Source organism: Gymnodraco acuticeps, unplaced genomic scaffold (genome assembly GCF_902827175.1).
Source record: "Gymnodraco acuticeps unplaced genomic scaffold, fGymAcu1.1, whole genome shotgun sequence".
NCBI lineage: Eukaryota > Metazoa > Chordata > Actinopteri > Perciformes > Bathydraconidae > Gymnodraco > Gymnodraco acuticeps.
In genome coordinates, this window is record NW_022991979.1 from 67,971 (window position 1) to 92,425 (window position 24,455).

Here is a 24,455-nt window from a genome sequence, read left to right on the forward strand (position 1 = left end):
GCGGGTACATTTGACCCGTTGGCGGTTCTAGTGTTAAAAGCTGTGTTCCTAAAATATAGTCCGAGATTTATCAAGGAATCGGCTCTCTTGCGGTCTTTAAAACCTCACACATGTAGAAAATGGAGAAACTAAAACAGAGAAGACTGTCTTAATGATGGCTATTCAACAGGAAAACTGACTTATTGCAGAGATGAATCACAAGGTGGCGCTGTTGTCTGATGGCGAGAGTGAACCCTTAAATGAAACTACTTTAATGTTTTCTACCGCTGTCCCGTTATGTTGCTGCCTCCAGGGTTTATGACGATGGAATCCAGTAAGGGACGGAGAATCTGGCCAAAAGGCCTAAAGAGAAACACAGCAGACAGCACGGTTACACTGAGGGGTGAAAAACGTCCAAACAAATTAAAGTGTGTGAGCTAAGCAACAGGAAGCGGATGAATAAACAAATTGAGCACAACAACAAGATCTGCGTTTCAACTAAGAATTACACACATGGGAAAAAGAGCCAGAAAGAGACACAATTAAAGGTGGGGTCGGTAAGTTTGAGAAACCGGCTCGAGATACACTTTTTGTTATATTCCATGGAATGCTCTTAACATCCGATAGCAATGAATATCTGAAGTGCTTTGACAACAAATCCATAAAAAAAATGTCATCTGTGGAAGCCGTGGCGCTGTAAAAAGCACGACCAATCATATGAGCCGGCCCGGCTAAAGTAACTGGATGGCCTACCTGCCTGTCAGCCTTCCATCTGGGCACAAACTTATCTCGTGCCCTCATTGGTCATGTGCGTGTTCGTGTGTGTTGGAGGAGGGGCTCTGTGAGGAAGTGGCAGATTTGTTCCGGCTGTGTATTTTCAGATTCTAGCGCACTCGAGCTGGTTTCTCCAAAATTACCTACCTCACCTTTAAGCGTCACAATAATTTAAATATGAGTTCAGTACTATTGCAAACGATTGCTCTGCTGTCTTATTTCATATATGTGAAGAAGCATGGTAATTCAATATGTTGTAGCATCTTCAAGGAGGTGTTAGGGCACATGTGTCAAACTCAAGGCCCGGGGGCCAAATCAGGCCCGTGGTAGATTTAATTTCGGCCTGCAGGATAATTTCTAATCACTATTAGATCTGGCCCGCCGGTATATTGCACGCACACCTTCACTCCATCCTGAGGGTCTCCTCCGCTCAGAGCCTGAGCCCAAACATTGATGACCTTGCACCCAAGATGAGATGCCAAGTATCTGAACTAGCATCACAGAGCAGCACACTGAGTTTAATGGATGTTTCCTTCTGCACTTTCTCTCAGGACAACAGGACATGTTTGGTTTTCTCTTTGAGGGAAATAGTTTTGTTGAAGCTGTTGTTGGCCTGTGGAGAAATGTACTCATAAGAAATGACTCTGGAAAAGCTGCAGATAGACCAGTGTTTCTCAAACTTTTTCATACAAAGGACCACCTAACCAATAAAAAAAAATACTCGCGGACCACCTAACTCCACAAATATCCCAAAACACATCGTTTTTTACAAATCGCCTGAAAATGGTACAAACAAGTGGCAGCATGTGTGATGAAGGTGTTTATCTGGGCTATATCATGCAATTGAAAGTGAAACTTAAGCTCGTTCCATTGCGGAGATATTCCCGCGAGAGTGCGAAAAACTTAAATAAATGTATTTCTTTCAAATGTGAAATTTTACCAATATACTCACGGACCACTAGGGGGCGCTCACGGACCACCAGTGGTCCGCGGACCACACTTTGAGAAGCACTGAGATAGAGCCATAAGAAATGAATGCAACTGATTATTTAATGTTTAATGTTGTTTTTATACGCAATCATTTCAGCTCGGCGTACAGGCCTCAGGATAAGCAGAGATACAGATAACTAACACAGTGAGGATAAAGTGTCATGGTATTACATTTAGAGTAGCATTTAGAGCAGCTTTATGACTCACGTGGACAGGACTTCAGATGGAAGGTCTGTGATGTACGACGGGATCTTTTTTCCTGTGAGGAACTGAGCCACCTCGTCGCTGAAAGTGTTGCAGTTGTGCTCGAACAGGTTGTATGTGTCCTGTCTGTAAACCGAGAGAAAGAGAGGAGAAAATCTATTAGTGAAGAGACTGAGAGGCCTGAGAGGGTGAAGAAGGGCGAGAGGGAAGCAGGAAAGATAAGATAACATTTTGCTGTCGGCTGTGCGTGGTGAACAGCTGGTTCGAGGGGCCCCCAGTGAAGGTTTGCCTAGGGCCCCCACAGACTCTAGAATCGGCACTGCCTATATCTAAACTTGACACATTGGCCAGGGAGTACAAACTGATTATACTTGTCAAATACTTGAGTGAAAAAGTGACGCCCCCCATACCCACCCTGACCTCCAGGTGACCCCACAGGGATGTACATCTGTGTGATGAAGCTGAGTATTTACCCATATGTAGAGACTGCCAGTGACATCAGATACTCCATAAATAACTCTGCAGACACCTCAGTGGAGCCCAGGTCAACGACGGAGCCAGGCTGACCCAAAGGGGTGCTCCCCTAGGATGAAAACACACAAACACATTACAGTACGCCTTGTTCCAAAAAAAAAAAGGTTTAAGTCATATAATTGTTTATTGTTGTAACCCTCAGTTCTGCCACAAGAGGGCAACATGCACCACTAGCTCGTGTTCTAAATAAGACCACAACCTATTGAAATACATTCCCTGAGAAAGAAAATGACTATAATATTACATTATTTGCTCACACACAGTATATGTACCTTGTGTTTAGAGTGCACTAAGAACACAGATGAACAAATGCTCTTTATTCATCTGGCTTAACTTAACTTCCACCCGTTTCACAGATGAGTATCTTGCTATAATGGACATGTCAAAACCTTTTTTCCACATGCCCTTAACACTAAGACAGGTAATCAAACATTTGTACTTATTTGCCCTGTAGTATTTTTATAATGTTGTATTTTGGATAAGGCTTAAGCTGATTCTTACAGGTGGGCAATTGTTGATGCCTTGTCCCACAAAGAAGAACTCCTTTCCATGGATCACAATAGCAGTATGCCTGTAAAACACAAAACATTTGACACAAGGCAATGAATTCTAGGTTCACATGATATTTAGTGATATTATTTCAACAGCTGCACTCACCATATCCCATCAAGCTGTCTCCCTGTGGTAATAAAACAGAACAACATTAGAATAAAGTTATTCCACACTTTTAATTTGGCAGAAAATAAAGTCACGGCACAGGCCTGATTAGCATCCCCGCTGTTTCCTGGTTTCCCTCCCGGGTCAGGGTGCACTCTCTGCGGCTTTAATAAAGCCAAGCAACCGGTGGTTCTTCAGAAACTCACCCAGCATGAGAGGACTGAGCTGCCGGGCCATTCCTCTGGACATGTCGTAAATGTACAATTTCACTGGGTAAGACTCGGTTTGGTCCATGGTGACACAAAGGTATTATATATTTTTTTTAAAAGAGAGACCTGAGTGTTTCTAGCTTACCGGTAGCTAGCAAACAAAACGTAAAACAAAAAATATCTTGGAATTGTTACGGATACAAACATAGGCTTTTTCACATTAAAAGTAATAAATAAAGTAGCAAAAAAACTCCTACTTATGCCGGTTGCTGAAAGTTGGTCAAAATGTAAACAATAACAAAAAAATGCATTCTCATGGAGCAGGGGATCTTTATAGGGTGTCAAGCCCTATCCATGGTCAAGCCCCCTCTACTAGACAAACCCCGCCTACTTTACTATGATTGGCCAGTATCTTAGATTGACAAGACAAACGTCCAATAGACGATGAAACGTCTGTTACGTTTCCTAGCGTGCTCGTTCACGTACCCGGAACGTAGCAACTACAATTTAATAAAACAAAAAATATATCGTGGGATTGTTACGGACACAAACATAGGCTTTTTCATATGAAAAGTAATACATAAAGTTACCAAAAAAACTCGATAGACGATGATACGTCCGTTACGTTTTCCAGCGTGCTCGTTCACGTAGTACCCGGAACGCGCCAGGCATTGAAACACGCCTGGACTTTGTGGACAGACAGAAACAGCACACGGTATGCAGCTATTATAACTTTATATATGTTGTTTTTTCAATGTGTTCAATCCATATGTTTTGTTTGCATCACTACAAATATGCAGTTGTTATCAAAGCGAATTTAAAATACTAATGAAGTGATCAGTAGCTTATTAGTGGCTAAGCTAGCTAACTTGTGTGTGAAGTAAAGTTAAAACCTCATATAATGTTTATTAAATATGAATACTATCTTAATAAAACATACATAACATGCATGTGTCTTTAATGTACTATTTGCAAAGCAAGGATTTGACTTACTGTGCTTTCTTACAAAATACAGGAATAATTTAAGTGCATAGCAAGACTACTTTTCTAAAAATGACTTTGTTTTGATTGTATTCAAGCTGCTTTGAGTTTCCTCTTCTTGTGTGTTATTGAACTTCTGGATCATTTGACAGGACCGGAAGTAGCTCAAATGGCAGAGTGGAATGCCTTCTACCATAATGAGGAGGATGAGGAAGAGCAGGAGGAAGGAGAGCAATCTGGAGGTGAGATAAAAACCGCCAATTACTCCATTTGAAGTGCAAATAATACAACATCAGAATCACAATTTAGTTTTCACAGACAAGGAATTAGTTTCTGTGTATTAGTGCATACATAAAATACAGTTTTAAGTGGGAAAATAGCAAATATTAAGAAAATGTGTGGAAAAAACATACATATACATCAGTTTTAAAGGTGGAAGGGCTGTTCAGTTTTTTCAGCATAAATGTGCAAAATTGTTAGAGAAGTGTGCAAAGCTTAACAGTTTGGAGTATCAGGATGTTGCCTTTCCTTATATGCATGCCATGAGATGGATGTACTGTTATGAACTATAGTTGTCGACAAACAATGCTTTCTCTCTTTGTCAGGTGAATACTACAAAAACACCGGCAGAGACAGTTTGGTGTTTTTGGTCGACGCCTCCAAGGAAATGTTCATCAAAGGAGAAGACGGACAACCCTCCAACTTTGACATGACCATGGAGGTAAGATGGAGGATATCATTTCTGCTTTATGGAATCATTTAGTCAAATATCATGAGGCAGTTGAGACGGTTGAGGGAATGCTCTTTAGCTTACCTATCGCATATAATAGAATAGAATGGTCACACATGCAGAGCACACAGTGACATGTGTTCTCTGCATTTAACCCATCCTAGTACCAGGAGTCTAGAACTAGGAACATAAATAACATGCATTGTACATCGCCCGGGGAGCAATGGGAGTGGGGGGGGAAGGGGGACGTCCGGTGCCTTGCTCAAGGACAACAAGGCAGGGCAGGAGGTGAACTGGGACCTCTCAAAGTAGCAGTCCACACTCCATATTTTAGGTCTGGTCAGGGACTTGAACCGGCGACCCTACAGCTCCCAGTCCAAGCCCCTATGGACTGAGCCCCTGTCGGACTAATAGTAATACTTTCTAATATAATAACATACAACCTACATGTTTATTCCACACTTTTAAAACAGTGTTTACCCGGATGAAACTCAAAGGCAGCAACAATAAAAGTGATATAGGAGGAAAACAGATACGACTGAACACAGCAATAAAGAAAGAAGGAACAAATCAAACCTTTATAAAACTTAAAAGTGCATAGGGAATGATTCATATAAAAGCCATAAAATGGTTTCTAAAAGTGTGTTGTGTGTGTGTGTGTGTGTAGGTGGTGCGCAGTGTGTACACCAGTAAGATCATCAGCAGCCACAGGGACCTGATGGCGTTGGTTTTCTACGGCACGGAGCAGAGCAAAAATCCCAGGAACTCATTTAAACACGTCTACGTTTACCACGACCTGGACGAGCCCGGTGAGACACGCTGACACACCGTCACACTCTATCTACAGTACACTGCTCTGGTTCTGCTGCAGAAACAAGGGCATGCATATCTTAATCATCATTATCGGAATATTTTATTTCTCCCGGGGGAAATTCGGTTTTGTGACAGTTGGAAATGGGGAATTAAATGAGTAAATGAAAAAAAGAAATCGGAATAAAAGTGTTTATAAATACCTAGTTAAAGTGAAAATGTGCAATAGAAATATAGAATAAAATAAAAATATTTATAAAAAAAACAAGAGGTTAAAGTAAAATGTCCAATAAAATATGACTTTAAAGTTAGGAATTTAAAAAGAAATGTGCACAATATATATATATATATATATATAGTGGTGTATTGATATTATGAGTTGCACAGTTTCAAAGGGTTTGGCTTCTGAAAGTGTAGTAAAGTATAGAAGACTTTGATTGTTATTGCATATTATTCAACAAAAACATTTGAGAACTTAAGAACACTTTCAGAAAGTCCTGTTATTAAAAATCATAATTATATTGATCAGAGGTTGGAAGTAACTAAGTACATTTACTATACTATTTAACTATATTTTGATGCTAATACTTTTCTCCTTTTACTTGAGTAACATTTTGAATGCAGCACTTTTACTGTAACAGAGTATTCCTACACTCTGGTACTTCTACTTTTACTCAAGTACAAGATCTGAGTACTTCTACTTTTACTCAAGTACAAGATCTGAGTACTTCTACTTTTACTCAAGCACAAGATCTGAGTACTTCTACTTTTACTCAAGCACAAGATCTGAGTTCTTCTACTTTTACTCAAGTACAAGATCTGAATACTTCTACTTTTACTCAAGTACAAGATCTGAATACTTCTGTTTTACTCAAGCACAAGATCTGAGTACTTCTGTTTTACTCAAGCACAAGATCTGAGTACTTCTACTTTTACTCAAGCACAAGATCTGAGTACTTCTATCACCTCTGTTAGTGATTACTTTTAGTACCCGTGTCACTATATGCAAAATGCAAGAAAGTCTTCTTTCTGTGGCCCCTTTTAAACTGCTACACATGCCTTTCTCTCACCCTATCCCTTCTGTTGTTCCTCACCTGTCTGCTTACACACCTCCTCTCTTATCTCAGGTGCAAAGCGAGTGCGGGAGGTGGACGCTCTGCGGGGGGAGAAAGGAGCCCAGCTGGTGGGGGAGACGATGGGCATCGGGGGGGAGACGTCTCTAGCTGACGCTCTGTGGTGCTGCGCTAACCTCTACAGCGACATCAAGCTGAGACTCTCCCACAAGAGGCTCATGATCTTCAGCTGCAGGGACGAGCCTCATGGGGGCGACAGCGCGAAGGACCGGCTGGCGCGCACTAAAGCTGGAGACCTCAAAGAGACCGGTACGTTTAGTTTAGTTGTTTCTAGTGTCCCCGTTAATCAACTGTCACACAAACACAGTAAATGGGGCAGCTTTAGCCAACATTGCTCATTTCCAAGCTGTTGTCCCCGGCCAGATGATAATAGACACCTTTTTAAAATCACAATACATCAACAGCATTAGTTATAAAGAAAGGATGAAACACAAGTAGATATATGCGAAAGGGTAAAAGAGAACGATTACATGCAAACAACACATGTGACTACATACATGTCGTATAATAGCAGGAGATTCATAAGGAGTTTTAATGGGGACATTTTTGTCCTTAAGTGTCTGAGTGATTACTATAGAAAACACCCCTTACCAACAAGTATTCAATATACATTAACACATCCAAAATGTTCCTTAGTGATGCATCAGCTGTAATACATCAGCTCTGTATGGGGATGGGTACCGAGCCCCGGTATTAAACGGGCCCCGGGGCTGAATTATTAAAGACCGTGGTACCGTTAAGCTCCGACGTTATGTGTTTTTATCGGTACAGGAGACATGTAAAAAATATGTCGTGTGTATTATTGCTACACAAACATTATATTGCAGTTATAGTGTCGCCAACTCCGTTTCTAATACGCAAAAAGACTGCAAAATGCTTCTATGATATTTTTTTGTATTTTCGATCTCTCTCCCGCCTGCTCGCGAGGGGGCGGGGCAGTTTACACACACGCAGCTGCTACATGCAGCAACACACACACACACTGCGGAGATGGCGGAGAGAACGCGCTCCGAGGTGTGGTTAAACTTTACCCGTCTCGATGCTCGTTGCCTAAAGTGCAATAAGAGTTTATCATGTGAGGGCGGTAACACGAGCAATGTGTCTAAACATTTATCAAAAGCGCTCCACATCCAGACGGAGGAATGCACCGGGTTCCACTGTCTTTCTAGTAGCTCTGTAGCCCCATCCACGAGTAACGTTTCCACGTCAGGTGTTATGTATGCTAGCAGCAACACACGGAGTTAACTACATGATACAAACATGGGTTAATGATTAGAGGTAACTGAGTTATTTATTTTGTTAAAGTTTCAGCTATTCTGTTTACAGTCTGTCATCAGATTATTTAATACGATTTGTTAAAACATTGTTGTTTCTTTTGATGTGAATTATTATGCATTTAATTTAAATAAAAAGCAATGTTAGTTTTGTTCACAATTTGTTTAGTTAGTTTACCTTTTCTTTTCTCCAAAAGAACCGATAGAGTACCGTTAAAAGACCGGACCGATAAGCAGTATCGATAAAAGTAGTAGTACCGTTAAAACCTTAACGATACCCATCCCTAGCTCTGTATGTCATTTACTCCTCTGACTTCTTCATCTCTTCTCTCTCAGGCGTGGTCATTGATTTAATGCATCTGATGAAACCGGGAGGCTTCGATGTCGCTCCGTTCTTCCGAGACATCGTGAGTCCTCCTGATGATGAAGGAGATCTGGGTCTGCAGCTGGAGCCGTGTGAAAAAATGGAGGATCTCCGGAAGAGGGTCCGGGCCAAAGAGCTGAAGAAGAGGGCCATGGTCAGGTAGAAACCAGAGACACATTGGCATTGGGCGTGGGGAGGGGCTCCTTATTTTCATCTAAAGTAACAGACAGAGAATCAGCACTTTGGAAACAGGGCTGAAACAGAGGGGATTATGGGTAATGCTGCAATGATCTGTTTGGTGTTTCAGCCAATCAGAGACAGGCTCTGGATATATCTGAGACCTGTGATATATTGATGAGAAACATTATAATAGGGGACCTTTAATCCTCACCCCATCCTCCCCTCGTCTGCCATCTTTAGGATAAACCTGTGTCTCGGTGAGGGTGTGAATGTCGCCGTGGGAATTTACGCTCCCGCTGTAGCGGCTAAGAAACCGGGTCCTGTCAAGCTTTACAGAGAGTCCAACGAGCCGGTCCGCAGCAAAACCAGAACATTTCACACCCAGACCGGGAGCCTGCTGCTGCCCAGCGAGATAAAGAAAGCTCAGGTGAGAGAAACACCTACAGTACGCTTATTGGGGATTGTCAAAGTGTGTTTGTGGAATCATTTAAGGATGTTACACTTCAGAAATGCCAGTATTAAACAGTTCATCCCATGCACTCTAACGTATCTTTTTCATTGTCATTTGCATACTGGTTTTCGTTAAGAAATGAAACAGGTTGATCTAAAATCTATTTCATATTGCTGTGAAAACATTTCTGTCAAACAACTGTATTCATTGTGTGTGTGTGTGTGTGTGTGTGTGTGTGTGTGTGTGTGTGTGTGTGTGTGTGTGTGTGTGTGTGTGTGTGTGTGTGTGTGTGTGTGTGTGTGTGTGTGTGTGTGTGTGTGTGTGTGTGTGTGTGTGTGTGTGTGTGTGTGTGTGTGTGTGTGTGTGTGTGTGTGTGTGTGTGTGTGTGTGTGTGTGTGTGTGTGTGTGTGTGTGTGTGTGTGTGTGTGTGTGTGTGTGTGTGTGGCAGGTGTACGGTAAGAGGCAGATCGTGATGGAGAAAGACGAGGTCGACGCCATCAAGAAGTTTGATGACCCCGGGATGATCCTGATTGGATTCAAACCGATGGAGAAGCTCAAGCGTCATCATCACATCCGACCCTCCACCTTCCTCTACCCCGAGGAGGGCGAGGTCAAAGGTAATAATAAATCATAATAATACGACATTTTAAAACCAAAGGATTGAGTGTCTGTTTTTAAACATGCACGTTTTCCGCAATTGATGGGACGGTGTCATCAAAAGTGTCTTACACCATCTTCTGTATTTAATCGTCATATATCTTAAATATATTCTCAATATGTATGTATGTGTTTCATTCAAAACGAAAGAACAATGCATGGAAACAGGAATGAGATCGTACAAACATGAATTTATAAATATGTACAGCTACAGTAGGGCTTAGCGATATAATGAAATATAAATATATCACAATGTATAAATACAAGTAGCTGCAATATAATATCACAATATTATTTGACTTACTTAGTATCGTGATGATATTCTAGGGTTGACCATCTTTGCTTTTACAAAGATTTTAGATTAAAAAAATCACCAGTAATGTTGATTTAAAGGTCTCAGGTCATGCTTTTCCGGTTATCACCCGTCCCCTTGTGTTATGAAGGTTTTTCTGCAGAGTCACAAACCCTCAAAGTACACCCTGTAGCGAGTAAAACTCTAACACAGAAAATACCTGTGTATGCTGCCCCAGAACGCCTCGTTGGACATTTCTCTTTTTCAATTTTTTTCTTCCGGGAACCATAACGACGACCCCTCCGTGGATTGGTCAAAATGGACCAATCCGTGGAGCCGTTACGTCCGCGGAACCGTTACGTTAAGTCCGCGGATTGGTCCAAATTGACCAATCCGCGGACTTCCTCACACACACTCAATCTTTTCTCAGCTGCAGCTCCGCCGATTTCTCCTCCCTGAGACGGCGGGACGCGGCGAGGCTGTGAGTCGGTGTGTGAGCACACACACAAACTCCCAGCCAGGCTGCGGGTGTGTGTGTGTACGGGCTGTGTCTCGCTGACGACCACTGGGCTCATAGGGAGGGGGGGGGCAGGAGCTCCAACAAGCCGTTTAGGACAGAGAGTGAAACACATACTATACAGAGATGCTGTGAGAAACCAATGAGATTTAGTAGAATTGCACAATTTAAATCTATTCTAGTAGACTTGAACAATGGAATTATGATCAGTAGAAATGGCCATGACCTTTAATGAAACATTTGAATAATTACAAAAGCTACCAGTCTGGGAAAATGACTGAAATGCAGCCTTTAGAACGAGGAAGAGACAACACGATATCCAAACTCCAAGACAAGATCTAGTCTCATATCGCCAAGTCGAAATAATATTGATTCAATAAAGTGAGACTGAAGCATCCTTGGTGCTCCAGTCAATCCTCACAGTAAACACAGAGCTGATCCCAGATCTGAAGGCTCTTTGAGCAGCTTTTCTCTCATTGATCGTGCTGTTATGTTCAATGTTTGTTGTTCATATTTGTCTATGTTGATGTTACACATGGAGCTGCTGTGATGCAAGTCAAATGTCCGACTTGATCTGACCATTAAAGTATTATCGTATTGTATATATTCCCCAGCGCTAACTCCCAGCATGCTCTCTGTTTCCTGGTACTTCCTGTGTGGTTCCTCCTCAGGCAGCGCGTGTCTCTTCTCTGCGTTGTTGACGAAGTGCAGCGAGAGGAACGTGTTCGCTGTGTGTCGCTGCATCTCTCGCAGGAACTATCCTCCGAGGTTTGTGGCTCTGGTGCCGCAGAACGAGGAGCTGGACGAGGGCAAGGTTCAGATCACTCCTCCAGGTGAGATCTACTTCTTCTTTGCTTGAGATGTGTGTGATGTGTTATTAGAAAAATATCCCTCGTCACAGTCTTGAGCTTCAACCTCAGGATCCATGTATCTGTGATCCTCTCCAGAATGGAAGTAGTCATCACATACAGAGCATCAACTAGTTCCTGAACAGTGTCCTTCACATGCTGATATCCAAGAGAGGGAGTTACACAGTCACAAGATGGAGGAATAGAAAGCAGTGTTCAATGTTTACTTCAGATTAGCTCCACGTCAGAAATGAGCATGCTTGATGTCTATCTCCATAGAGGCTGAATCATCATGTTAATCACATAGCTATCACATGCCTCAAACAGTCCTGATGCTCTTCTAGGTAATCACACATCCTGTCATGAACACAGCTACAGTTGGGATACCTTTGATATCATGTGCACTCTGATATTGGAAGAGGACATTCAGTATTCTCCCAACAGTTATGTTTGTTCTTTTCGGGACTCCACGTGGGATGTGTTTTGTTTTTATGTTAACCTTAATTTCTGCCTCATGTTGTTATTGTATTCATGTTTCTGTGGTTTTAATTTGAACTGTTGTTCTTTCTTGTGAAGCACTTTGTGGATTTTATTTCTGTGAAAGGTGCTATACTAAATAAACGTATTAATATTATTATTCTAACACTGGTTATTAAAGGTCCCCTATTATACTGCTTCTCATCAATATATCACAGGTCTCAGATATATACAGAGCCTGTCTCTGATTGGCTGAAACACCAAACAGATCATGGCAGCATTACCCATAATCCCCTCTGTTTCAGCCCTGTTTCCAAAGTGCTGATTCTCTGTCTGTTACTTTAGATGAAAATAAGGAGCCCCTCCCCACGCCCCTCTGAGAGAGATTTGGTTACAAAGAACTCAATGGTGCTCTAGGAGGAGATTCAGGTGATAAGGGGGGGGGGGGGGGTTACCTTGGTTGCTGATTGGCTAATGGTTACACAAGACAAAACATCGTTATGACATCATAAAGTGGCCAAAATCTGATCAGCTCATTTTCAGACAGGTTTTTATAGAAATGGATCAAAAAGAGAGAGAATCTTTGTTCCTGAAACTTTCAGAGTCTCTTTCCACAGAGGGGACACATGTTGATGTGGAAGAGACATGAAGAAGAGGGGACACATGTTGATGTAGAAGAGACATGAAGAAGAGGGGACACATGTTGATGTAGAAGAGACATGAAGAAGAGGGGACACATGTTGATGTAGAAGAGACATGAAGAAGAGGGGACACATGTTGATGTAGAAGAGACATGAAGAAGAGGGGACACATGTTGATGTAGAAGAGACATGAAGAAGAGGGGACACATGTTGATGTAGAAGAGACATGAAGAAGAGGGGACACATGTTGATGTAGAAGAGACATGAAGAAGAGGGGACACATGTTGATGTAGAAGAGACATGAAGAAGAGGGGACACATGTTGATGTAGAAGAGACATGAAGAAGAGGGGACACATGTTGATGTAGAAGAGACATGAAGAAGAGGGGACACATGTTGATGTAGAAGAGACATGAAGAAGAGGGGACACATGTTGATGTAGAAGAGACATGAAGAAGAGGGGACACATGTTGATGAAGAAGAGACATGAAGAAGAGGGGACACATGTTGATGTAGAAGAGACATGAAGAAGAGGGGACACATGTTGATGTAGAAGACACATGAAGAAGAGGGGACACATGTTGATGTAGAAGAGACATGAAGAAGAGGGGACACATGTTGATGTAGGAGAGACATGGAGAAGAGGGGACACATGTTGATGTAGAGGAGACATGGAGAAGAGGGGACACATGTTTATGTAGAAGAGACATGAAGAAGAGGGGACACATGTTGATGTAGGAGAGACATGGAGAAGAGGGGACACATGTTGATGTAGAGGAGACATGGAGAAGTGGATTTAGCATGATAGGTGACCTTTAAGTCCAACCGAAGCTATGGATTAGAGAGTTCTCTTCCAGCCAGAGGTGATTTGTTCTAGAGAGGTTCTGCAGTGGGCAGGAATGTTTTCCTTGGTTATTAACAGTGATAGGCAATGTAAGCAAATACACCGTTTTATTTTTAATCATGTCCCTGTTCCAGGTTTCAACGTGATCTATCTGCCGTACGCTGACGACCTGCGGACCCTCGATACCCCCCGCTGCCCGTGGGCCTCAAAAACACAGGTGGACAAGATGAAGGAGATCGTCACCAAACTGCGCTTCAAATACAGGTCGCTGCACAGCTTCAGTACTTTACAGAGTTCTTAGTTTATAGAGCGCTTTAAATGAATGAAGAAATAAACTAAGGTAGCTATTAAGCATGAAATCCTGAGGTTACAAATTTGCATTGGTACAGTAATTAAATGAGTTTATGTTTTGAATAAAGAGGCATGCACACAGTTAATTAAATACAAATAAAACAAGCACGCATACAGGGGACATTTTGAAATACTTAAAAGTGATTCGGAATAAAATATACGATGGTGCTATTACTTTAGATGAAGTGTTCCTGAATAAAAAGTCTTTTTTTGCCACATTAACTAAACAAAAAGTATATTTATTTATTTATATAATGCCCTGCTCGATTACGGCAAAAATGCCAATTACGATTATTTATAACGATTGCTGGTTGATTTCAGAGACGAGATATATTTATTTATGATAATAATTTAACACAAGGCAATTTGAAGGTGCTTTACAATAACATTAAAAGCATCTAGACATAAAACATTCAGATACTACAAATAAAAACAAGCTAAAACAGGAATAAAATACAAGAAGAAAAGTTACATTTTGGTGTTTTTTATGATTAATTACTTGATTTATTAAAAGACAGCGGGAAGAAAAGTATTTAACCTTGTAATGAAATGTACACGTTCACAATCAAACCCACAGAGCACTGGTTTCCCTTCCTTGGTGTGCTTTACCATAATAATAATAATAATAATAATAGCTTATATTTATATATAGCGCTTTTCATGAACTGAAAGACGCGTTACAGTGTAAGGGGGGCTGGACAAACAAGGATAAACAAAGACAATTATTTGGGGGGGGGCTTATGGATAGACATCTCTGCTCATTAGGACGTCATTCATTTAGTTGTATTTGTTTGTAATGTGATGCAGGAGCGATGCGTTTGAGAACCCGGTCATCCAGCAGCACTACAGGAACCTGGAGGCTCTCGCTCTGGATATGGACGCTCCGGAGAACACAGAGGACCTCATCAGTGAGACTCAGATTCAATCCTCTCATAGCTGCCACAACTTCCTGTTCCTCCGTCTCACACTTCCTGTCTTTCTTCTCCTCTTCCTCAGTGCCGAAGGTGGAGCAGATCAACCAGCGTCTGGGTCCTCTGGTTGAGGACTTCAAGGATCTGGTTTACCCAATCGGATACAACCCTGAGAACAAACCAGGAGCCAAACGCAAGACAGGTCAGAGCCGGAGACACTTCAGAAACTTTGTGCATTTATATAGCGCTTTTGCAGTCTTTGCAACCATTCAAAGCACTTTAGGACATCTGCATTCAAACATACATTCATATAATGCATGTTTTAAATATAAATAGTTCTACGGTAGAGGCTTTTAAGAGAACGCAATTAATTGGACGGCGTCTTTCAGCATCTTCTATTTTTTACTTATACATATATATACACGTATAAAGACTTTATATTTATTAAATGGACAGTGAAATCAAAAGTGTCTTACGGCACCCTCCCTATACCGTACATAACCGAGGTCCAATACATAGAAAATACACTAACAGGCATAAATTAAGGCAGCACAATTAACCAGATTTTATTAAAATTGTCATATGGACTATTGCAATATTCAAAATGCAGGAACACGATATTTGTGCAAGGCAAGTTTATTTATATAGCCCCTTTCAACACAAGGCAATTCAAGGTGCTTTACAAGAATGAAAGACATTCAGACAAAGGCATTTAAAAACAGTCATTAATAATAAAAGAAACATTAAAAGAAAAAATACATGTACAATTAATACATCTGGTTAAAGGCTAAATATGTGTTCAAATTAAAGTATTGTGGGCTGAGGAGATATCACGACCTTCAGAATCTATTCTACCAACTTAACAAAACACATATTTGTTGGTACAGTTCATACAGCTATTAAAAAAACGACAATAATAATGTGAATACTGCTGCAAAAAAGATCCATCTTGTGAATATCATGAATTATTGAAATAAAGGAATCACAACTAGTTATTCTTTCCGAGTGGTGCAGCCCTTACGTCACTGTTGCTGTGTTTATTTAGTGCTTTATTGCAGTGATTCTCAAATGGGGGTACGCGGACCCCTAGGGGTACGTTGGGGTACTGCAGGGTGAGATAAAAAAAAGTTAATTCAAAAGATACCATGCATGATTACAAAAATAATCTTAGTACAATAAGTTAAATAGAAAACACAATTTTATATAAAATATTCCTAGAACCACCAAGGGGGACCTCATGTCAAATTGGTGTATTGTATCTTATAGTTTTGCATAATATATCATTTTGTTCATTGGTTTGTTAAACAGATATTACTTCAGTTGAAAAACTCCTTCGAAAAATCAGTTTAATTTTTTTTTCTTTTATCATGCATAACATGAAAATATCCTTAGTTTGTTGTAATGCGTGCATGAAGGAGTTAATAAATCACAGACCGAGGGAACATCACTATATTGGAATTATTTGTATAGGCTTTTTCGATCAAACATTTTCGGGGTCGGTCAAGGGGTACTTGGCTGAGAAAATGTTTCAAAGGGGGTACATGACTGAAAAAAGTTTGAGAAGCACTGCTTTATTGTACAGTAAAAGGCTGATTTATCTTAATGTTTCCTCCATGGATTAACCTGCAGCTGATGCCGGAGGTGGAGCTGATAAGAAACCCAAAGTGGAGGTATCTGAAGACGAGCTGCGGGCCCACGTGCAGAACGGCACCCTGGTAAAACTGACGGTGCCGGTGCTGAAGGACGCATGCAAACAGTTTGGGGTTCGGACCACCGGCACCAAGAAGCAGGAGCTGATGGACGCTCTGATCGCAAAACTCGGACCCTGAGGAGTTCAATATGAACCTCACGGTGCCTTCATGCGCAGATTATTTTCAAGATCCAAAAATTCTGGTACATTTCAGGATCTACTTTAAAAGCAGGTTACATGTTTTTTTACATTTACTGTGTAGTCTGGGAAATGTGGGTTGAACCAAAATACTGTTTGTACAAATCTAAAACCTTTCTGTTGGGGCTTGATAAGATAAAAACTTTGTTCAGTGCTAATGTCTGCAATTACTGCCACGTTTAATTAATAATGTTTAAATGTTAAAAAAAAAAACTATTTTCTATGTCTGATCTAAATTGTTTTCTCATTTGTTTTAGTGAATTAGAAAGAAGCAATAAAAAAAATGTTTTCCAGTATAACTTGAATTCCTTAATTGTATTTTTTTCCATACCTCTTGATTTCTTTTTTTTGTGTAATGATATTTGTAGTCTTAGTTGTTGTTGTTGTAATACTCACTTCACCCACAATAGGCGGAAATGCACCACCAGCCAATGTTTTACTATGCTCCTTCCAAGTCACTTAAATGTTATTTTCTTTATGAAAACGCGGGAAAAATAATATTTGTCAGGTGAAAATTCAGTGTGTTATATACAGGCAGATTTGTGCTAATTATGAAAACGGTTATAACTAAAGACAGACATTACAGTAGGGTTACATTGCTTGCTAACACACAAAATGTGGCCAGAATGAGCATTACAACAACAAACACTAAATGATAAACCAAAAATAAATAAATGAAACTGCAATTTTTTCAGCAGTTTTTTAGACATCATGTGACAAATTGGCATTTTCCCATTACTACAAAATGCATAACATACTTTAGAACTCGAAAACATCCAATCAATGCTTTTTATAATATATAAAACGAGATGCCTAACGTCTTCAGCCACCTAAAGTCATTCACTACTTCAAACAAGAGAGGAAACACATTAGATCAGACTTACAGACTGAATACCTCTATTTCATATTCTGAATTGCCTCTCTGGGCTTCCGGCAGGATCATAAAAAAAACGTACCTTTCCTTTCATTTGCATTAATAAAACTAAACCCTTTCACAGCCCTGCCTTTAGTTTGTCTTATTATAATACCTGCATGACTCCAGTTCTACTTTTTGCAAGAAATCTTAAAATAACGTCAAATGTATTACGTTGGGTAGTGGTGCATGTTACCCCCTTGTGGTCAGAAGGAGCATTACAACAACAAACACTAAAATAATTCTGACAAAAAATTGAAAAACATGCATTTTTTTCAGCTGATTATTTAGTCATAAACAAAGTAAAGGACACACTTTAGATCAAACTTACTTAAAATTGATACCACTCTACCACTCTCCAGGTTTCCATACTGTACATTAAACGTACAGTCATGCAGTCACCTGCCATATGTAAAACTGCAAGAGTTTCCTGCTGTTCAAAAGAAAGTATTTCAAAGCTGTATCTAATCTTGCATTTGCGTGAATAAAACTAAACCCTTTTACAGCCCTGCCTTTAGCAAAGCCTCATGACTCATACTGTACATGTGAAGCAGCATCACTTCTTAAAATAATGTCAAAGTTATAACGTTGGGTAGTGGTGCATTTTAGCCTCTTGTGGTCAGAAGGAGCATTACAACAATAAACACACACAAAGAAAAACATGCATTTTTTCAGCTGTTATTTAGTCATAAAAACACAAAATAAAATACTTTAGATTGAAAAAATGGATACCACTACTTCTTTTTTTTCACACTTGCCTCCAGGTTTCCGAACTATACGGTAAAAGTAGGATCGTAAAAAAGCTGTATCTAATCTTGCATTTGCATGAATAAAACTAAACCCTTTTACTGCCCTGCCTTTAGTTTGCTTTACTCTAATGACTCGTACTTCACAAACATGTGAAGCAACATTTCCAGTTCTTCGTGTAGCAAGAAAACAAAAGAGGTGTGTCTGTCTGAAGCATTAGCTGCATACCTGGACCTTCTCAATGCATTAGGCGCTTTCACACTGCGGTACTTTTCCCACAAAGGTTCATGTGAACTTAGTTCATGAGAACTCTAGTTCTCATGAACTAAGTACAGATCGCGTTCACACTGGAAAAAGTCCCTGGGGGTGGATTAGGCAAATGAAGCCGCTGACGTCACTTGTTCTTCTTCTGCTTTGGGTTTACTGGCAGGCCGCAAACCACTTCACGGCGTATACTGCCGCCCAAAGTCCCCGGCCGGAAGTCCCCGAAGTTAGGGACTGGCTTCAGTAGAAGCTGCTGGGACTCCCAGCAGCTTCTACTGAAGCCTTCCGAGTAAATCGCCAGAACGCCGACACCTCCTCATCTCCACCGCTCCCATGTTTTATTTTGTGTTGCCATAAATTAGTCTCTCTGCGTTTCTGCGCTGGGTTAATGCTAATGCTAATAATGCTAATGCGAGGATAATAAAATGGCGGCTTCACAAAACTTTTTGGGAGTTTTACGGGGCGTGGTTTGCAATCCGCCCAGCCAATCAGAAATGTAGCTCTTTTCTCACAAAAAGCCGTTCGTAAAGCCGGGGTAAAAAGGTTCACATGAACTAATTTTAGTACCGGCTCTTTTTGGTGCGAACGCGATAAAAGAGTTCACATGAACTAAGTTCACATGAACCTTTGTGGGAAAAGTACCGCAGTGTGAAAGCGCCTATAGGTTGATCCACACAGCAGAGCGAAGAATACAAACCACTGTTCCTGCTGAGGGCAGGCGTGTTCAGGCAAATGTTTCAGGAAGAACATACATGCAACTTTGACCTCGTGTGTTGCGTCAGGTGTTGCAGATTTAAAGGAAAAGGCATTCCTCGGGAGGATTATCTCACCAAGCAGCAGGTAATGGAGCCGGAGGAACATTTAGCCGCTGCTGTACGCGGAAATACAGCTTTTAAATCCAGTTTTATTGTATATTAAGTGTTTTCTTGAGTAGGGTTTCTGTTACTTTGCTACATGTTAACATCAACTGGTTCTGATCTGCCTGGGAAAAGGGTATCTATACACTTTAAGTATGCTGTAATAACAGATGTAATCCCTGTGTTGTTCGTAGTTTTACTTTGAGTTGGAAACCCCGGCGTTTGCGTTGAACTTAAAGTGATTTTATGTTGACAGTTTAAGCAGGAGTGCTGTCACATATTTGCCCTACCTTGATACAATAAGACTGCAGAGAAATGGAGTGTCAGTGTGAAAAGGACAACCCTGAGGATGCTGCTGGAGGTGAGACAAGAAAACAAAGAATATGTCAATGCTACTTCTTAGAGTATTGAGCGTTAATTATATGACAATGCATTTTAAATTGGCACTATATGAAATGAGCATTACTCACTGATTGTCTTTCTTTATGTCATGTTGTAATATTGAGTAGGTTTGTAAAAGCTGAGTCTATAATGTGAAGTAATCAGTGAAATATCTTTGAATTCTTGGTTAGGTTTTCAAAATAAATGCCGGCGATTAGGAGCATGTTAATCCTAGTTATGACTATTTGAAAAACAACTATAGTCATAAGTGAAACACTGCTCAAATGTAGTTTTATATGATAATCAATTTACAATAGTTGTGTATGCAGCAGCTCTGCCCTGCCATGTGTAAAACTGCAAGAGTTTCCTGCTGTTCAAAAGAAAGTATTATTCTGGTCCTTACATATACAAATTAAAATAAAAGACACCCACAGCTCTGGATTCAACCTAAGGGTTATTTTTATTTAGAGAACTTGATTCTGCATTTAATATTTGCATTATTAATTAATAGTTTGTGCAACATAACTGACGTCGTGTTTCCCTCTTAGGCTGGTGGAACATGCAGATGGGAACTTTCACTGTGGTCGGGTATCTTCTCTACAGATTCTCTCAGAGTCAGTCTCACACACACACGTTCATATACCTGTTATGTTAGCTGTGTTATTTCCCTGATGGGACATGGCTTCATGAACAACTCTGGAAACTAGAAAGTACGGAGGCTCTTTGGGGACTTTCTTAAAATCATAATGTATGCTGATTTGCAAAATAACATTATAATTTTCTGCATATATATGAGTATAGCATCAGCCATTTCATTGCTGTTTTATAATGGGCAATAATCAAATCAGTGAAACAGTGCCCTCGGACATGTCAATACTCTAAAATCTATAGCAGATCAAACTTTGGTGAATAATTAACAAATGGTTTTCATCAGACCAGACACTCCTGATATAAGAGCAGCTTAGTGACAGTGTCAATGATTTAACCGGCCTGTCATGTGCACACACTTACTGATCCAAAACACACATTTCTACAACAGCTGGTTTACTTTTCAAATGGTCAGCCAAACCACCAGTGGATCAACGCTGACCTCAACGCTGATCGTTTTCTGTTCCTCTGCAGCGCTGCCGGCTCTGATCAGGTGGCCGATTCGTATCTTCTGCTCCCTAACGGGTGAGTTCAGTCACAGAGAGGTCAGAGGTCACTTTGTCCCGTTTGTATACGGTTATTTATTGTGTTTATAATTGGACATTTGTATCAATGGATATGTGTTTTTTTGCTTTAGGAGTGTCAACTCTGTGGAGCTGGGTGAGCCATCTAGTGGGAACCCTTCGTGGTACGTAATCAAGTGTATTATAACCAGAGGAATACCAACGTTTCAGCTCCAAAATAAAAAAATGAATGTGCTATTTTGTTTTTGTGTGACAGGAATCCAGGGCCTGTGTAAATGGCTGTCTCGAATTTGGCGTTTCATAGGATGTAAGTTGCCTGCAAAAGACGATACTATAATTTGTATTATTATTCTTTATTATTATAATTCTTTATCATTTTGTATTCATCATTTTTAATATACCTGTTTTTATTATTATTTGTATTTATTTATTTGTATTTTTTTTATATATATATTTGTATTATTTTAATATTATTTGTATTTTTTTATTTTGTTTATTTAGCAAGTTTATTGCCAATAAGACTTTCAAAAAAAGTGTTCTCTGTGGCTTTACATGCCATTAGCTTAATAGCTTAGCATGACGTTTCAAACAGGTGTTGGATACTCTGCATTGAGGGATTCAGATGGTCCTTTTTTAGTAAAGATAAACAGATGTTCAGTTTTGAAATGGATGTTATTTTAGGAAGTGATTCAGAAATGCAGCAGCTGACAGCAGTTTGAGTGGAGTGAGGGTATGTTAGTGCTCAAGCTACATGATAATTATAAGCCTATAATTAAATCTGCTTCTCCATCAGCATCTTCCTCCAAGTTCAAGTGGCTGATTGCTGTAATCTTAGGTGAGTTCACCTTCATTTTTTGATACATTTTAATGCGTTTTATTGGTTTTTCCTGTTGAATTTCTGATATTTTAACGTAAAACTAATTTACTCTGGCCCATTTGGGCTAAAAATCCATATTTTCTGGGATGACTTAAGTCAACCTGGAAGTTAGCATCTCCCTGGTTTCCCCCCAGAAGAAGCCAATAGGTTTTTTCCATTGGATTTTGGATTATCTCAGAACGTATGATATTTACACATTTGTTCAGTAAAATAATCTCACCAATAACGCCACTTTTGTGAGTGTAGACCACATCTAAGACTAACTACTTTCCAGGTTTTTGCACTCTCTCCTGCGGCTCTTTATTAATCATCTTATAAAATCCTCTGCAGGGTCAGAGATGGAGCCCAGCAGCAGCGGCGCCTGTAAACCGGGGCTGAGGCTGATCATTCTGGGGCCGACATGGGGAGGACGGACCTCTCTTGCAGACGTTTTGTTGGGCAAAAGTAAGAAACATGCACCCAAGGGCCCTCTGATGGAGAGCACCAGGAGATCCACAGTGATAGACGGCAGAGAGGTGGTAGTGGTGGAGACCCCGGATGTTTTAGGGACCTCTTTGGTGCCGGAGATCAGAGCCAGAGAAGCTCTGAGGAGCCTCCAGCTGTGCGGCCCGGGACCTCACGCCTTCCTGCTGGTGGTCCAAGCATCGGGCTCCAAACCTGGGGTCGACCATGATATAATTCATGCGATCCTAACCACCATCAATACGTTTGGAGCAGAGACAGCAGGCTTCATCATCCCAGTGCTCATCCAGCCAGACCACCGGGATGAATTACCTAATCCAGATTTCAATGATATGGCTGTTAGGAAGTTTCTGAGGCTCCGGATCGAGGAAAACACGATCCCGAAGGAGCTGAAGAAGATACGCAGGCAGGTGATGGAGCTTTTGATGGAGGTGAAGTCTCAGAACGAGGGCCACTTCGTCCACGAGCTGCAGAAAAGAGAGGAGAGCATCAGGGAGGAGCTGCTCAATGACATGACCTCTGTACTGGCCGAGAAACTGCCTCATGAGTATTAAAGGTCCCTGACTATACTGTTTTTCATCAATATATGATAGTTCTCTGTTATATATTGTGTGTGTGTGTGTGTGTGTGTGTGTGTGTGTGTGTGTGTGTGTGTGTGTGTGTGTGTGTGTGTGTGTGTGTGTGTGTGTGTGTGTGTGTGTGTGTGTGTGTGTGTGTGTGTGTGTGTGTGTGTGTGTGTGTGTGTGTGTGTGTGTGTGTGTGTGTGTGTGTGTGTGTGTGTGTGTGTGTGTGTGTGTGTGTGTGTGTGTGTGTGTGTGTGTGTGTGTGTGTGTGTGTGTGTGTGTGTGTGTGTGTGTGTGTGTGTGTGTGTGTGTGTGTGTGTGTGTGTGTGTGTGTGTGTGTGTGTGTGTGTGTGTGTGTTCGGTCAGTCAGTCAGTCAGGTGTTAAACATGCAATTTTGACTTTAAGTGCAAGGGTGATGCTTCACCGAGAGTATTTTTGTCAGTGCTGGTTCACCTCTGTCCGAATGAATTTAGTACCGCCGGTCGCCTTCTGGTTTCTCAACATGCCGCAGTTAGATATCACGCCCACATCTAACATCTATTTGCATCATTGCTTATGGGATGCTATCCATCTTTGCAGCATTATACATTTGCGAAGATGCAGTGACAACTTCACTTTGCTTATGTTGCTTTTTACAAGATCTATTACCTAGCTTTATTGAATAGATCACACTGGGCTTCTTCCAAATTAGCAAAACTTTCAATATTGACACAATAGTGACAAAGGGGCTCATTTTCAGGTTCAATGGAGTGAACACAGGGGATTTTAGCCTCTGCAGACCATTTACATGCACAGAAACCTATAGAACACAGCAGGAGAGGGAAAACCCCCCAAAAACACAATAGGGTCTCTTTAAGATATTTTTAAATAAGATGTCTATGCAGAGGTGGACAGTAACACAATGCATTTTCTTAAGTCCTCGAATTAAGTACATATGTGTTTGTTGCTTTTACGCCAAATATTGTATTTTTGACTCCAGTGCATTTCTATGAAGGTCTATGTTACCCGTTACTTTGAGGTGGATGCATTTTCTCTTTTCTTTTCTAAAATGCATTATAGCGTACGATGTGTAGTTGTACTAATGTCATGTTATTTTAATGTAAATGTCAAACAAAAGACGTTAATAAAAGAAATAAGATATCATGCAAACATACATTTTATTTCATTTTTCGGATGTGTTTTAATTCACTGATGTGTGTATCTTCTTTTATAAGGCCTGTGTGTTTCCTCCACTGTTCCTGTGTCGACATACCTTTCATAATTCATAAGATATAAAACTTTAAAGATGATCGGGGGAATGAACTGCTCAGTGTTTCCTCTGCTTCTCTCCAGAGGAATCTGAAACAGCATTTAGACCAGGAAATTAACTTTAATATGGAGACGCTTAAATTGAATTAAAATCTATCATAGATTTATTTCATAGATTGCATTTATGTTGCTGCTTTCTACATCATATTGTCAACAGATCACATATGTATACCCTATATCAGTGTTTCTCAAACTTTTTCATACCAAGGACCACT

General features: G+C 40.5%; 3 protein-coding genes across 5 annotated transcripts; 2 read left to right on the forward strand and 1 right to left on the reverse strand.

The window, feature by feature from the left end:
- LOC117536238 (desumoylating isopeptidase 1-like) lies at positions 1–3,719 on the reverse strand. The gene is made up of 6 exons (XM_034201033.1): positions 3,345–3,719; positions 3,139–3,160; positions 2,983–3,052; positions 2,421–2,530; positions 1,951–2,073; positions 1–342 (listed from the first exon to the last, which is right to left on the reverse strand). The coding sequence occupies exons 1-6, from the start codon at positions 3,430–3,432 to the stop codon at positions 261–263; spliced, it is 495 nt and encodes a 164-aa protein (XP_034056924.1). The 5' UTR covers positions 3,433–3,719; the 3' UTR covers positions 1–260.
- A 120-nt stretch (positions 3,720–3,839) lies between these two features.
- xrcc6 (X-ray repair complementing defective repair in Chinese hamster cells 6) lies at positions 3,840–16,994 on the forward strand. The gene is made up of 13 exons (XM_034201026.1): positions 3,840–4,062; positions 4,481–4,570; positions 4,934–5,049; positions 5,726–5,867; positions 6,996–7,250; positions 8,612–8,798; positions 9,060–9,246; positions 9,719–9,887; positions 11,408–11,569; positions 13,680–13,809; positions 14,704–14,804; positions 14,893–15,009; positions 16,437–16,994. The coding sequence occupies exons 2-13, from the start codon at positions 4,498–4,500 to the stop codon at positions 16,634–16,636; spliced, it is 1,839 nt and encodes a 612-aa protein (XP_034056917.1). The 5' UTR covers positions 3,840–4,062; positions 4,481–4,497; the 3' UTR covers positions 16,637–16,994.
- A 2,163-nt stretch (positions 16,995–19,157) lies between these two features.
- On the forward strand, positions 19,158–23,054 carry LOC117536237 (GTPase IMAP family member 4-like). Of its 3 annotated transcripts, none has more exons than XM_034201030.1 (8): positions 19,158–19,459; positions 19,733–19,837; positions 20,406–20,471; positions 20,980–21,030; positions 21,143–21,193; positions 21,286–21,336; positions 21,823–21,864; positions 22,237–23,054. In XM_034201030.1, exons 2-8 carry the CDS (start codon positions 19,792–19,794, stop codon positions 22,920–22,922), a joined length of 993 nt encoding a protein of 330 aa, XP_034056921.1. In that variant the 5' UTR covers positions 19,158–19,459; positions 19,733–19,791; the 3' UTR covers positions 22,923–23,054. The 3 variants fall into 3 exon arrangements, with proteins under 3 accessions (XP_034056921.1, XP_034056922.1, XP_034056923.1); XM_034201031.1 differs by having other exon boundaries at positions 19,456–19,612; XM_034201032.1 differs by having other exon boundaries at positions 19,457–19,629.
- Positions 23,055–24,455: the final 1,401 nt, after the last annotated feature.

Coding starts and splice junctions, on each gene's coding strand:
- LOC117536238 (XM_034201033.1), bottom strand. CDS start 3,432: ATGGACCAAACCGAGTCTTACCCAGTGAAATTGTACATTTACGACATG. Junction 3,053..3,138: donor AGACAGCTTGATGGGATATG/GTGAGTGCAGCT, acceptor TGTGTTTTACAG/GCATACTGCTATTGTGATCC. Junction 343..1,950: donor CCATCTGAAGTCCTGTCCAC/GTGAGTCATAAA, acceptor GTTTCTCTTTAG/GCCTTTTGGCCAGATTCTCC.
- xrcc6 (XM_034201026.1), top strand. CDS start 4,498: ATGGCAGAGTGGAATGCCTTCTACCATAATGAGGAGGATGAGGAAGAG. Junction 9,888..11,407: donor CGAGGAGGGCGAGGTCAAAG/GTAATAATAAAT, acceptor GTTCCTCCTCAG/GCAGCGCGTGTCTCTTCTCT. Junction 14,805..14,892: donor GAACACAGAGGACCTCATCA/GTGAGACTCAGA, acceptor CCTCTTCCTCAG/TGCCGAAGGTGGAGCAGATC.
- LOC117536237 (XM_034201030.1), top strand. CDS start 19,792: ATGGAGTGTCAGTGTGAAAAGGACAACCCTGAGGATGCTGCTGGAG. Junction 21,194..21,285: donor TCTAGTGGGAACCCTTCGTG/GTACGTAATCAA, acceptor TTTGTGTGACAG/GAATCCAGGGCCTGTGTAAA. Junction 21,337..21,822: donor AATTTGGCGTTTCATAGGAT/GTAAGTTGCCTG, acceptor CTTCTCCATCAG/CATCTTCCTCCAAGTTCAAG.